General features: G+C 56.1%; 1 protein-coding gene across 2 annotated transcripts; it reads right to left on the bottom strand.

Moving 5' to 3' along the window:
• Positions 1-3,396: 3,396 nt before the first annotated feature.
• On the bottom strand, positions 3,397-6,049 carry LOC137356056 (LRRN4 C-terminal-like protein). Of its 2 annotated transcripts, none has more exons than XM_068021800.1 (2): positions 5,873-6,049; positions 3,397-5,224 (listed from the first exon to the last, which is right to left on the bottom strand). In XM_068021800.1, the coding sequence occupies exon 2, from the start codon at positions 5,217-5,219 to the stop codon at positions 4,338-4,340; it is 882 nt and encodes a 293-aa protein (XP_067877901.1). In that variant the 5' UTR covers positions 5,220-5,224; positions 5,873-6,049; the 3' UTR covers positions 3,397-4,337. The 2 variants fall into 2 exon arrangements, with proteins under 2 accessions (XP_067877901.1, XP_067877900.1); XM_068021799.1 differs by having other exon boundaries at positions 5,869-6,048.
• Positions 6,050-15,049: the final 9,000 nt, after the last annotated feature.

Here is a 15,049-nt window from a genome sequence, read left to right as displayed (position 1 = left end):
GTACTGACCCTCCGACAGTGCGGTGCTCCCTCACTACTGACCCTCCGACAGTGCGGCGCTCCCTCAGTACTGACCCTCCGAAAGTGCGACGCTCCCTCAGGACTGACCCTCCGACAGTGCAGCACTCCCTCAGTACTGACCCTCCGACAGTGCATCACTCCCTCGGTACTGACCCTCCGACAGTGCGGCGCTCCCTCAGTACTGACCCTCCGACAGTGCGGCGCTCCCTCAGTACTGACCCTCCGAAAGTGCGACGCTCCCTCAGGACTGACCCTCCGACAGTGCAGCACTCCCTCAGTACTGACCCTCCGACAGTGCATCACTCCCTCGGTACTGACCCTCCGACAGTGCGGCGCTCCCTCAGTACTGACCCTCCGACAGTGCGGCGCTCCCTCAGTACTGACCCTCCGACAGTGCGGCGCTCCCTCAGTACTGACCCTCCGACAGTGCAGCACTCCCTCGGTACTGACCCTCCGACAGTGCGGCGCTCCCTCAGTACTGACCCTCCGACAGTGCGGCGCTCCCTCAGTACTGACCCTCTGACAGTGCGGCGCTCCCTCAGTACTGACCCTCCGACAGTGCGGCACTCCCTCAGTACTTACCCTCCGACAGTGCGGCGCTCCCTCGGTACTGACCCTCCGACAGTGCAGCACTCCCTCGGTACTGACCCTCCGACAGTGCGGCGCTCCCTCAGTACTGACCCTCCGACAGTGCGGCGCTCCCTCAGTACTGACCCTCCGACAGTGCGGCGCTCCCTCAGTACTGACCCTCCGACAGTGCGGCGCTCCCTCAGTACTGACCCTCCGACAGTGCGGCGCTCCCTCAGTACTGACACTCCGACAGTGCGGCGCTCCCTCAGTACTGACCCTCCGACAGTGCGGCGCTCCCTCAGTACTGACCCTCCGACAGTGCAGCGCTCCCTCAGTACTGACCCTCCGACAGTGCGGCGCTCCCTCAGTGCTGACCCTCCGACAGTGCAGCGCTCCCTCAGTACTGACCCTCCGACAGTGCGGCACTCCCTCAGTACTGACCCTCTGACAGTGCAGCGCTCCCTCAGTACTGACCCTCCGACAGTGCAGCGCTCCCTCAGTACTGACCCTCCGACAGTGCGGCGCTCCCTCAGTACTGACCCTCCGACAGTGCGACACTCCCTCAGTACTGACCCTCCGACAGTGCAGCGCTCCCTCAGTACTGACCCTCCGACAGTGCAGCGCTCCCTCAGTACTGACCCTCCGACAGTGCAGCGCTCCCTCAGTACTGACCCTCCGACAGTGCAGCGCTCCCTCAGTACTGACCCTCCGACAGTGCGGCACTCCCTCAGTACTGACCCTCCGACAGTGCGGCGCTCCCTCAGTACTGACCCTCCGACAGTGCGACACTCCCTCAGTACTGACCCTCCGACAGTGCAACGCTCCCTCAGTACTGACCCTCCGACAGTGCAGCGCTCCCTCAGTACTGACCCTCCGACAGTGCAGCGCTCCCTCAGTACTGACCCTCCGACAGTGCAGCGCTCCCTCAGTACTGACCCTCCGACAGTGCGGCACTCCCTCAGTACTGACCCTCCGACAGTGCAGCGCTCCCTCAGTACTGACCCTCCGACAGTGCAGCGCTCCCTCAGTACTGATCCTCCGACAGTGCGGCGCTCCCTCAGTACTGACCCTCCGACAGTGCGGCGCTCCCTCAGTACTGACCCTCCGACAGTGCGGCGCTCCCTCAGTACTGACCCTCCGACAGTGCGGCACTCCCTCAGTACTGACCCTCCGACAGTGCAGCGCTCCCTCAGTACTGACTCTCCGACAGTGCGGCACTCCCTCAGTACTGACCCTCCGACAGTGCAGCGCTCCCTCAGAGTGCCAGTCTGGTTTATGTGTCACTGGATGAGGCTCAAAGCCACAGGTTTCTGACTCAGGTCTGAAAGAGACACTGCTACTCATTGAGAAACAGCTGACATAGAGGAATATCTGACAGAAACTGTCACAGGAAAACCACATCCTGTCCTCATGCCCATGTCCAAACACGTACAATTCCCAGAGGGAACTCACCAAGCAGGAACCCTGATCAACTTTGACCATCACACATCCATTGTAGCACTGCCGCACTGTCGGAGGGTCAGTACTGAGGGAGTGCCGCACTGTCGGAGGGTCAGTACTGAGGGAGTGCCGCACTGTCGGAAGGTCAGTACTGAGGGAGTGCCGCACCGTCGGAGGGTCAGTACTGAGGGCGTGCCGCACTGTCGGAGGGTCAGTACTGAGGGAGCGCCGCACTGTCGGAGGGTCAGTACTGAGGGCGTGCCGCACTGTCGGAGGGTCAGTACTGAGGTAGTGCCGCACTGTCGGAGGGTCAGTACTGAGGGAGCGCTGCACTGTCGGAGGGTCAGTACTGAGGGAGTGCTGCACTGTCGGAGGGTCAGTACTGAGGGAGTGCTGCACTGTCGGAGGGTCAGTACTGAGGGAGTGCTGCACTGTCGGAGGGTCAGTACTGAGGGAGTGCTGCACTGTCGGAGGGTCAGTACTGAGGGAGCACCGCACTGTCGGAGGGTCAGTACTGAGGGAGCGCCGCACTGTCGGAGGGTCAGTACTGAGGGCGTGCCGCACTGTCGGAGGGTCAGTACTGAGGTAGTGCCGCACTGTCGGAGGGTCAGTACTGAGGGAGCGCTGCACTGTCGGAGGGTCAGTACTGAGGGAGTGCTGCACTGTCGGAGGGTCAGTACTGAGGGAGTGCTGCACTGTCGGAGGGTCAGTACTGAGGGAGCACCGCACTGTCGGAGGGTCAGTACTGAGGGAGTGCCGCACTGTCGGAGGGTCAGTACTGAGGGAGTGCTGCACTGTCGGAGGGTCAGTACTGAGGGAGTGCCGCACTGTCGGAGGGTCAGTACTGAAGGAGTGCTGCACTGTCGGAGGTGCCGTCTTTCAGATGAGACATTAAACCGAGGCCCCCGTCTGCCCTCTCGGGTGGGTGTAAAAGATCCCACGGCCACTATTGGAAGAAGAGCAGGGGAGTTCTCCCCGGTGTCCTGGGGACAATATTTATCCCTCAACCAACATCAGTAAAAACAGACGATCCGGGTCATTATCACATTGCTGTTTGTGGGATCTTGCTGTGCACAACATGGCTGCTGTGTTTCCTGCATTACAACAGTCACCACACTTCTCTGGGGCAATTCGGGGTGGGCTATTAATGCTGGCCCAGCCTGCGACACCCACACCCCAGGAATGAATTACACTTCCGGACAGTACTCCATTGGCTGTGAGGCTCTCTGGGACATCCCGCAATTCTTAATGTCAACCCTCAGACTCCGGGCACGTGGGAAATAAACTGTAAACACTTGACAGGAGACAGAGGGAGCGAGAGAGAGAGAGATTTACACAAAAATACTGTTTATTTACATTAAAACAGATCAGTTTAAAACCATCACCAATTGTACAATAGCAGGCAGACCATAATATGTACAAGCGTCAAGCAATGAAATAATCCCTGAGGTCATTGCTCACCAACCACGTGATCTGATTGGAGGTGCCTGGTGTCCGTCACCGATGCCCCTTCCCCATGGCAACCCAGGCCCTGTGATGAGAAAACTGAAGGAAATTTATCCTGTGGATAAATCCCATCGGGATTAACAGGGCCTTTGAGGAATGTAGGTCATCCTGCACCCGGGAGCTGATCAGAACACCAGCTTTGATATGAAGCTTTCCGACATGTGAGGGAGTCGAGGATCATCCAACAGGATGGGAATTGGTAGCAGGAGAACAGGCCGAGATATATCACACACAGAGAACGAGTCACACATCCGGCCAGTCCGGCCTGTTCACCTCTCTATAAGAGAGGGGAGGGAGGGATTTATTGAATCCGAGAACAAATCAACATTCCAGAAGCGGGAACCTTCGTCCCCAGTTCACGCAGCCGAGGGAAAGTCAACCCGGCTTAGCTTCCAGTCTTGTGATGGCCCAACGCGAGTGAGACGAAGGTCAGTAGCGGAGATGAATTTAGGAAAGGTGTTTGAGGCATGGTTTGGGAAACCAACCGGAAAGGATTCAGGGAGGTGGGCTTCCCTTCTAGTCCCTTCTCCGTGGAGCTGAGGGTTGAGTTGGTGGGCACTGTCCTCTTCACCACCCCTTCTCACTGTCTCCGTGAGCGATGCCTATGGATGGGTGAACTCTGATCGACTTTCTCCTCAGTCGTCAGGACCCCATTACAATCTGTCAGGAGGTCTTCGAACATTGACCACCGCAATGGAGTTACACCAATGGGGTGTCTTCAGTGTCTCTTATATCCCCATTCCCCACAGGGCTTGTCATCCCATGGTTAAAACTGTCCGGGGAAAGCTCATTGAGTCCTGTTTAGGATGGGATCTTGCTGACCTTGTCATCTTCGTAGGTTGGGTTCCGCAGCCCAATGCCAGGCGAGGAGGAGGGATCCTGCGACGCTGCCTTCTTCCGCCTGGCACAGAAATACTTGAGTAGGACGCATGAGCTGACAAGGAGGAGCAGGAGGGCGATGGTGAGGGCAATGTACAGCGCCAGTCTGCGGGTGGCTGTGGTGGTGAAGGTGATGCAGGGCCCGAAGCCGGCCTCGGCTCCCAGATCCCCCTCGCTGACCTGGCTGGCACCTGCCTGGTTGGAGGCCACGGCACAGACCACATAGCTGGTGCCCGGTGCCAGACCATCGAGGGTGAAGGTCCGGGAGCGATTCTGGATGAGCTGGGTGGTGGAGTTGGCGGCGGTGCCGAGAGGCCCGTACACCAGCCGGTAACCGTCCACCGTGGACATGGGCTCGCACCAGTGGATGCTGGCAGAGGAGTCGGACAGCTGGGTGACGTCTCGGACCCTGGGTTTCCCTGGAGCCACGTCTTCACCGGAGATGCCAGGGCAGAGGCAGGGGCTGGCGTGCTGTAGCTCCACGCACGGCACCTGCATGTGGGTACAAGGGTTGTAGTCGCACCTGTCCATGGGCCCTGGCGCCGTCGGCTCACTCGTTGCCTCTTCCTCTTCATAATCTTCATAGTTGTCATCGATGACCTCAATGAGGATGTAGCCTTTCTGCGTGGTCCTGGTGCCGACCGTGTTGGGCTTCTCCGAGCTCAGGTCCAGCTCGCGACCCACCTGTGCTGTCTCCGGCCATTGTGCGGAGCCGGGACTGGGGGACGTTGGGGCCATTTCCCCCCAACCAGCAACGTTGACAACCACAAGTAAAACAGGGACAGCTGATAACCCGATCGACATGGTTCCTGGAAAAGAACAGAGCAGCGAATCAGTACGGTCAGTCAAGGGTTAATACTCTCTCTCTCTCACCCACCCCAAACCCCCGCCCCCCACTGGCCTGCTGTTTATGGGAGCTTGCTGTGTACTAATTGGCTGCTGCGATTCCTGCATCATGAGGGGCTTTGATGGAGTAAATAAGGAGAAACTGTTTCCGGTGGCAGGAGGGTCGGTAACCAGAGAGACACAGATTGAAGAGAATTGGGAAAAGAACCAGAGGGGGAGAATTTGTTTTTACACAGTGAGTTGTCGTGATCTGGAACGTGCTGCCTGAAAGGGCGGTGGAAGCAGATTCAATAGTAACTTTCAAAAGGGGAATTGGAGAAATACTGGAGAAATTTACAGAGCTGTGGGGGAAAGAGCAGGAGGGAGAGTGGGATGAACTGCCTTTTGAAAGAACCAGCAGAGACATGATGGGTCGAATGGCCTCCTCCTGTGTTGTACTATCCGATGATTCTAAGATTACAACTGTGATCAGAGAGCTGTGTAATTGTCTGGAAAGAGTTTCGAGACATCACAGGGCTGTATATCGCGTTCTATAGAAACAAGCCTGTCTTTCGATTGGGATCATTTCTGTTCTAATTCGAAAGAGTTACAAAGACAAAAGGTTTACCTGCCTGTCCTTGTAATAATTCACTCCTTTCTCTGCTGGTTTACTTGACACCTCCTGTCTCTTCACAGCTCCAATGTATTCAGTGCACACACCTTACTGCAGACTGGTCTGTGTGTGTGTCTCTCTCTCTCTGTTCCTCTGATCTGCTCATCAATGTGTCTCTGTCCAGTTTATATAGAGCTTCAAAACTGCTGACGTAACCCAGAGCTTCCTGGTAAGGCACAAGGAATGTCTTAATCAGGGGCTCAGACTGCAGAGTGATCACTTAACCAACCGCTGAATGGAAATCACTGGAGGCTTTAACTGTGTACAACCCACAACCCGTGTTAGCCTGTCTCCTCATTTATTGCATGATCCTGGAAAATTACTTTTTAGTTGAAACGAAAGAAGGGGAGAGTTGCTGGGGCCGATTGAAAATTCGGATTGGAGGGAGCTGATTGTTTTTTTTTACCCCTCCCCTGAGCTGTTTCTCCCCCCTCCCCCACCCCCCACACCCCCCCCCCCCCCACTTCTCCCCCAGCTCTGACGCGGGCCGGGGTACGTACGCGTTCCACACGAACAGGCGACAGAAAGGTGAGCTGCTACGTCAATCCTTCCCCCCACCCCCCCCTTCACCGGGGCCTCTTGATGGCAGGAGCATCAGGGACCAGACACTGGCTTGTCTCTCCGCTCCTGATGTGTAAACGCCAGGAAGAGGCAAAACAACCAGAGGAATTCCCAAGGCCATCCAGGGAAAGGCAAGCTCCGGGCAATTTCTCGCTGACCTCAACAACCTCCCCGCCCTGCCCCCAACCCCGATCAGGCGATCAAAAACCCAGTCCAGGAGATTGCGTTAGTTTTTTACTCTTTCATGGGATGTGGGCGTCACTGGCCAGGCCCAGCATTTATTGCCCATCCCTAATTGCCCTTGAGAAGGTGGTGGTGAGCTGCCTTCTTGAACTGCTGCAGTCCATGTGGGGTAGGTACACCCACAGTGCTGTTAGGAAGGGAGTTCCAGGATTTTGACCCAGTGACAGTGAAGGAACGGTGATATAGTTCCAAGTCAGGATGGTGTGTGACTTGGAGGGGAAATTGCAGGTGGTGGTTTTCCCATGTATTTGCTGCCCTTGTCCTTCTAGTTGGTAGAGGTCGCGAGTTTGGAAGGTGCTGTCTGAGGAGTCTTGGTGCATTGCTGCAGTGCATCTTGTAGATGGTACACACTGCTGCCACTGTGTGTCAGTGGTGGAGGGAGTGAATGTTTGTAGATGGGGTGCCAATCAAGCGGGCTGCTTTGTCCTGGATGGTGTCGAGCTTCTTGAGTGTTGTTGGAGCTGCACCCATCCAGGCAAGTGGAGAGTATTCCATCACACTCCTGACTTGTGCCTTGGAGATGGTGGACAGGCTTTGGGGAGTCAGGAGGTGAGTTACTCACCACAGGATTCCCAGCCTCTGAATAATATCACAGCTCCTCTGGTCACAGATGAAGATTCATGGACATCGAGTGCCCTCAAGTACCTCCCTCCACCAACTACCCATTGCTGATTTTAACTCGCCCAAATTTGGGGTCGGGGAGAGGTGTGTAGGGTGGGGGAGGGGGGGGGGGGTCACTGGGGCTGATTTTAGCCCCTCCCCCCAAAGATTCTGCCCAATCCCACCAGTCCCTCTGCACCAGATTCCCCCACTCAGTCACCACGCCAACCAAGATGGCGGCCAGGAGAGCTGCTGTTGTCCCGCTGCCGACGTCCTTCTTTTAAAATGGATGCCGGGAGTCACGTGACTTTCGGCGCCCATTTTGAAAAAAAGAGGAACACCCGGGTTTGAGGAAGGTTCCCCTCTCGGGCTGACAAATCCCGCCTGACCGCGGTGGCATGTTTTTTTGGGGGGGGGAAAGCCCGCTTATTTCAGACTGGTGCGCTGTGGCGGAGTGGGATTTCGGGGCCCTGTTTCCAACCTCTTGGCCGGCCTGGAAGTAACGGCAAGGAGAAGTCAAAGATTTCTTCAATGGGATGAGTGGGAAAAGGTAAAGACTGAATGACCGCAGGAAAGCTCCTCGCACTGAATAGAGCATGTCCTTGGCAGCAAATATTTCCATTCGGAGCCACACATGGAAAACGGCCCGGAATGTGAGGGGGCCAGCAGAGGAGAGGGTGGTGAACGTATGAATGAATCCCCTGGAATCCCCCAATTCGTTCCTCTCACTCATTGTGTGCTTCATGTTACTCAGACTTTAAACAGGCAACAACAAGTGAAAAGGAATCAGGTTTCCTTGATTCATGCGGGACTATCTCATCCCCTGGCAAAGATGTTGTTTGCTCAGCTTCTCCACTCCCTCTGGTTGCCACGGAGCTCTGGCCAAAGAAATACTTGTGGTCTTTTGGAAGAAAAATGAGGCTTTCTGTGCAGCAAGTGAGGTTGCTCAATCGAAGATGGTCTGCTGACCCGAGGAAGACCCTGTTTAAAATGGCCGCCCAGAGACCCTTGGAGCCTAATTTACACTGGACGTTTGACTCCAGTTGCATCTTCCGGGCGTCCCAAGGGGGCCTCGCAGACACTTTTGAAGTGTGGTCATTGCTGCAGTGTAGGAAACGTGGCAGACATGTTCTGCACAGCAAGATCCCACAAGCGGCAACGGACAGATCATCATTTGATTGGTCTTGTCTGAGGGATGAATATGTTAGCCAGGAAGAACTCACCAATTCTTCTACAAAACAGTGCCTGTCGGATCCTAAGATGTTCCCCTGACATGGCAGACGGGGCCCTCAGTCCAATATCATATCTGAAAGATGGCACCTCCGACAGTGAGGCGCTCCCTCAGTACTGACCCCCCGACAGTGCGGCACTCCCTCAGTACTGACCCTCCGACAGTGCAGCACTCCCTCAGTACTGACCCTCCGACAGTGCGGCACTCCCTCAGCACTGACCCTCCGACAGTGCGGCGCTCCCTCAGTACTGACCCTCTGACAGCGCGGCACTCCCTCAGTACTGACCCTCCGACAGTGCAGCACTCCCTCAGTACTGACCCTCCGACAGTGCTGCACTCCCTCAGTACTGACCCTCCGACAGTGCGGCACTCCCTCAGTACTGACCCTCCGACAGTACGGCGCTCCCTCAGTAAAGACCCTCCGACAGTGCGGCACTCCCTCAGTACTGACCCTCCGACAGTGCGGCGCTCCCTCAGTAAAGACCCTCCGACAGTGCGGCGCTCCCTCAGTACTGACCCTCCGACAGTGCGGCACTCCCTCAGTACTGACCCTCCGACAGTGCGGCGCTCCCTCAGTAAAGACCCTCCGACAGTGCGGCGCTCCCTCAGTACTGACCCTCCGACAGTGCGGCACTCCCTCAGTACTGACCCTCCGACAGTGCGGCGCTCCCTCAGTACTGACCCTCCGACAGTGCGGCGCTCCCTCAGTACTGACCCTCCGACAGTGCGGCGCTCCCTCAGTACTGACCCTCCGACAGTGCGGCGCTCCCTCAGTACTGACCCTCCGACAGTGCGGCGCTCCCTCAGTACTGACCCTCCGACAGTGCGGCGCTCCCTCAGTACTGACCCTCCGACAGTGCGGCGCTCCCTCAGTAACGACCCTCCGACAGTACGGCGCTCCCTCAGTACTGACCCTCCGACAGTGCGGCACTCCCTCAGTACTGACCCTCCGACAGTACGGCGCTCCCTCAGTAAAGACCCTCCGACAGTGCGGCACTCCCTCAGTACTGACCCTCCGACAGTGCGGCACTCCCTCAGTACTGACCCTCCGACAGTGCGGCGCTCCCTCAGTACTGACCCTCCGACAGTGCGGCACTCCCTCAGTACTGACCTTCCGACAGTGCGGCACTCCCTCAGTACTGACCCTCCGACAGTGCGGCGCTCCCTCAGTAAAGACCCTCCGACAGTACGGCGCTCCCTCAGTACTAACCCTCCGACAGTGCGGCACTCCCTCAGTACTGACCCTCTGACAGTGCAGCATTCCCTCAGTACTGACCCTCCGACAGTGCGGCACTCCCTCAGTACTGACCCTCCGACAGTGCAGCACTCCCTCAGTACTGACCCTCCGACAGTGCAGCGCTCCCTCAGTAAGGACCCTCCGACAGTACGGCGCTCCTTCAGTACTGACCCTCCGACAGTGCAGCACTCCTTCAGTACTGACCCTCCGACAGTGCGGCACTCCCTCAGTACTGACCCTCCGACAGTGCGGCGCTCCCTCAGTACTGACCCTCCGACAGTGCGGCGCTCCCTCAGTACTGACCCTCCGACAGTGCGGCGCTCCCTCAGTACTGACCCTCTGACAGTGCGGCGCTCCCTCAGTACTGACCCTCCGACAGTGCGGCGCTCCCTCAGTACTGACCCTCTGACAGGGCGGCACTCCCTCAGTACTGACCCTCCGACAGTGCAGCGCTCCCTCAGTACTGACCCTCCGACAGTGCGGCGCTCCCTCAGTACTGACCCTCCGACAGTGCGGCGCTCCCTCAGTACTGACCCTCCGACAGTGCGGCACTCCCTCAGTACTGACCCTCCGACAGTGTGGCGCTCCCTCAGTACTGACCCTCCGACAGTGCGGCGCTCCCTCAGTACTGACCCTCCGACAGTGCGGCACTCCCTCAGTACTGACCCTCCGACAGTGCGGCGCTCCCTCAGTACTGACCCTCCGACAGTGAGGCACTCCCTCAGTACTGACCCTCCGACAGTGCGGCGCTCCCTCAGTACTGACCCTCCGACAGTGCGGCACTCCCTCAGTACTGACCCTCCGACAGTGCAGCACTCCCTCAGTACTGACCCTCCGACAATGCGGCGCTCCCTCAGTACTGACCCTCCGACAGTGCGGCGCTCCCTCAGTACTGACCCTCCGGCAGTGCGGCACTCCCTCAGTACTGACCCTCCGACAGTGCGGCGCTCCCTCAGTACTGACCCTCCGACAGTGCGGCACTCCGTCAGTACTGACCCTCCGAAAGTGCGGCGCTCCCTCAGTACTGACCCTCCGACAGTGCGGCGCTCCCTCAGTACTGACCCTCCGACAGTGCGGCACTCCCTCAGTACTGACCCTCCGACAGTACGGCGCTCCCTCAGTAAAGACCCTCCGACAGTGCGGCGCTCCCTCAGTACTGACCCTCCGACAGTGCGGCACTCCCTCAGTACTGACCCTCCGACAGTGTGGCGCTCCCTCAGTACTGACCCTCCGACAGTGCGGCTCTCCTTCAGTTCTGACCCTCCGACAGTGCGGCGCTCCCTCAGTACTGACCCTCCGACAGTGCGGCGCTCCCTCAGTACTGACCCTCCGACAGTGCGGCACTCCCTCAGTACTGACCCTCCGACAGTGCGGCGCTCCCTCAGTACTGACCCTCCGACAGTGCGGCGCTCCCTCAGTACTGACCCTCCGACAGTGCGGCACTCCCTCAGTACTGACCCTCCGACAGTGCGGCGCTCCCTCAGTACTGACCCTCCGACAGTGCGGCACTCCCTCAGTACTGACCCTCCGACAGTGCGGCACTCCCTCAGTACTGACCCTCCGACAGTGCGGCACTCCCTCAGTACTGACCCTCCGACAGTGCGGCGCTCCCTCAGTACTGACCCTCCGACAGTGCGGCACTCCTTCAGTACTGACCCTCCGACAGTGCGGCACTCCCTCAGTACTGACCCTCCGACAGTGCGGCAATCCTTCAGTAGGGAATGTCAGTTTTACTGCTGGAGTGGGACTTGAACCCATGACGTATTGACTGAGAGGTGAGAGAGAGTTACACAGTGAGTGAAGCTGTTCCTCTCTGTACTGCTCGAGGTCGCTGATCCTTGCAGTGCAGGAGGCCCAGTTGCGATGCTTTTAGCTTGCCCTGGTATAGTCCATTGCCACTGGGTTAGAGAAGGGGTAAATAACCCAGGGTTTCCTCTCCAATAGGGGCGGCTGTCGGCGGAGGGAGCCTTCGGTTTAGGTGGTGCCGTCATGGCGGGACTCACCGAGTGGGGTCACACACAGAGGATGGGCACTCCGCCGAGGTAGCAACTCTCTGTGATGCACATTGAGGCTTACGCTGGCATGGGTCAGAGCCTTCAGGATGGTGGGGGGAAGGGGGGTGTTGGTTGGGGGGGTGTATAAACCAGCGACACAGAAAGACAAAAAAGCTGAGTCCTGCCCTCCGGAAATTTGTTCGGGCTGGGGTTGGTGGTGTCGGGGGAATTCCAAACCTGAGTCAGACTCAACACGGAATCCGAGTCAAAACACACGAGGCCCACAAGTGGGGGACGTCCAGCCACCGTTTCTTTCTGAGTCTGAACGGCCAGGCATCCTCTGGTTTGTGAAGTGTTTTGTCTTGGCAAATCATCTGGCAGGAGAAAGCTGCACCTCAATGACATGTTACCCTGAACTCTATCCCGAGTCGAGGAAGGGTCGCACTTGTATTCCCTCGAGTGTAGAAGATTAAGGGGTTGATCTAATCGAGGGGTTTAAGATGATTAAAGGATTCGATCGGGTCGATAGAGAGAAACTATTTCCTCTGGTCGGGGGGAGTCCAGAACAAGGGGGCAAAACCTTAAAATTCGAGCCAGGGCCGTTCAGGGGTGATGTCAGGAAACACTTCTTCACACAAAGGGGAGTGGAAATCGGGAACTCTCTCTCCCCCCAGAAAGCTGCTGAGGCCGGGGGTCAATTGGGAATTTCAGACCTGAGATTGATAGATTTTAGTTGGGTGAAGGGGGATGAAGGGTTACAGAACCCAGGCGGGGGGAGATGGAGTTCAGATACACATCAGCCGCGGTCTGATCGAGCAGAACAGGCTTGAGGGGCCGAATGGCCTCATCCTGTTCCTATGAAAGGGTTAATTAATCTCCACTTCTGGTTGAGATGGGAGTAGGTGAAGGGTTAGTGCACAGTGCTCTCTCCTGTTGTCTTACTCAGTGCAGTAAACTGGAATGAGACACACAGAGATGTGTTCAACATCCCACAATTACTTTTTGTCACTTTACCTTCTTTGGGCAGGGCTGAGGAATGCTGAACATTTCTGTTGTCAGCGCACACCTACAGTACCAAGCACAGCTTGGCAGGGCCCGGGACCAGCGCCCTGATCAAAGCAGCCTTTTTATCGGTTCAGTCTGTCCTGGATGCAACTATAACCAAAGCCTGAATTAATCATGCAGGATGCAGAGATGAGCTTTGTCTGCGTGATCTTCCTGGACATTCAGAAACCAGGACTCACACAGCGGAGAGGACCAACAACCAAACACATGCCCTCTCTCTCAACAATGAGCTATTGCAAACCCAAACCCGCGTGAGCATCCAAAAGCACGAGAGGATCAATGTTATAGAGAGTCTCAGGACTCAAAACCTTCTTCTATTCCAACACATTCCCGCCCATCGCCCCTGCCCACGGCCCCCGCCAACTTCCAGACAGTCTTGGAGTGTGGAAACCCGAGCTCTGGTTTGGAATTCTGTGTGAACATAGAATCAGAGAATGGTTACAGAGCAGAAGGAGGCCATTCGGCCCCTCGAGTCTGTGTCGTACTGTTAATCAGCCTCTCACTACTTCACACTATTCTCCACGGTAAGAGTGTGAACATTGAAAACAACCTCAATTTTCCAGCAGCTGAAGACTTTGCTTTGGTTTGGCTCGAATGTGTATCACCAATCGCCTTCCGATCCTCATATTTATTCAGTTAGTTGCTGCATGTGTGAGGGGGGAATGGGGCAAACCCACTCCCACTGTACACAATCCTAATGGACCCAAACCCCTTCCCATTCACTCCCACTGTACACAATCCCAATGGATCAAACCCCTTCCCATTCACTCCCACTGTACACAATCCCAATGGATCAAACCCCTTCCCATTCACTCCCACTAATCACAATCCCAGTGGATCAAACCCCTTCCCATTCGCTCCCACTGTACACATTCCCAATGGACCCAAATCCCTTCCCATTCACTCCCACTGTACACAATCCCAATGGATCAAACCCCTTCCCATTTACTCCCACTGTACACAATCCCAATGGATCAAACCCATTCCCATTCACTCCCAATGTACACAATCCCAATGGCTCAAACCCCCTTCCCAGTCACTCCCAATGTACACAATCCCAATGGCTCAAACCCCTTCCCATTCACTCCCACTGTACACAATCCTAATGGATCAAACCCCTTCCCATTCACTCCCACTGTACACAATCCCAATGGATCAAACCCCATCCCACTGTACACAATCCTAATGGACCAAACCCCTTCCCATTCACTCCCACTGTACACAATCCTAATGGATCCAAACCCCTTCCCATTCACCCCGACTGTACACAATCCCAATGGATCAAACCCCTTCCCATTCACTCCCACTGTACACAATCCCAATGGATCCAAACACCTTCCCATTCACTCCCACTAATCACAATCCCAGTGGATCAAACCCCTTCCCATTCGCTCCCACTGTACACATTCCCAATGGACCCAAATCCCTTCCCATTCACTCCCACTGTACACAATCCCAATGGATCAAACCCCTTCCCATTTACTCCCACTGTACACAATCCCAATGGATCAAACCCATTCCCATTCACTCCCAATGTACACAATCCCAATGGCTCAAACCCCCTTCCCATTCACTCCCACTGTACACAATTCCAATGGATCAAACCCCTTCCCATTCACTCCCACTGTACATAATCCCAATGGATCAAACCCCTTCCCATTCACTCCCACTGTACACAATTCCAATGGACACAAACCCCTTCCCATTCACTCCCACTGTACACAATCCCAATGGATCAAACCCCTTCCCATTCACTCCCACTGTACACAATCCCAATGGACCCAAACCCCTTCCCATTCACTCCCACTGTACACAATTCCAATGGATCAAACCCTTCCCCTTCACTCCCACTGTACACAATCCCAATGGACCCAAACCCCTTCCCATTCACTCCTATTGTAGACAATTTCTGATCTTTACTGAGTAGCTCATCTATATAACATTCTCCTGTGATTTATTGACACACTCAGTTGATTGAATAATTTTTGCTATTTACTTAATAAACTCTTCCTTTGAGCATGTTGTGTTTTCAGTAGCGATGATGGTGACTGCATTGTCTGTCTTGGGAGACGATGGTCTGCGCCCGGGGTGTGCGTCACTTCTGAGTTGAGAATTGCCTGTTGTGGCTGCAGAGGCCGATTGGTGAGTGGCAATCCCTTCCGCAGCTGGTACAGATGAATATCATTGGCCCAAGCTTGTCCGATG

Source organism: Heterodontus francisci, chromosome 44, assembly GCF_036365525.1.
Source record: "Heterodontus francisci isolate sHetFra1 chromosome 44, sHetFra1.hap1, whole genome shotgun sequence".
In the NCBI taxonomy this organism is placed as follows: domain Eukaryota; kingdom Metazoa; phylum Chordata; class Chondrichthyes; order Heterodontiformes; family Heterodontidae; genus Heterodontus; species Heterodontus francisci.
The sequence above is the reverse complement of the archived record's forward strand: the minus strand, read 5'-3'. Positions and strand labels throughout refer to the sequence as shown.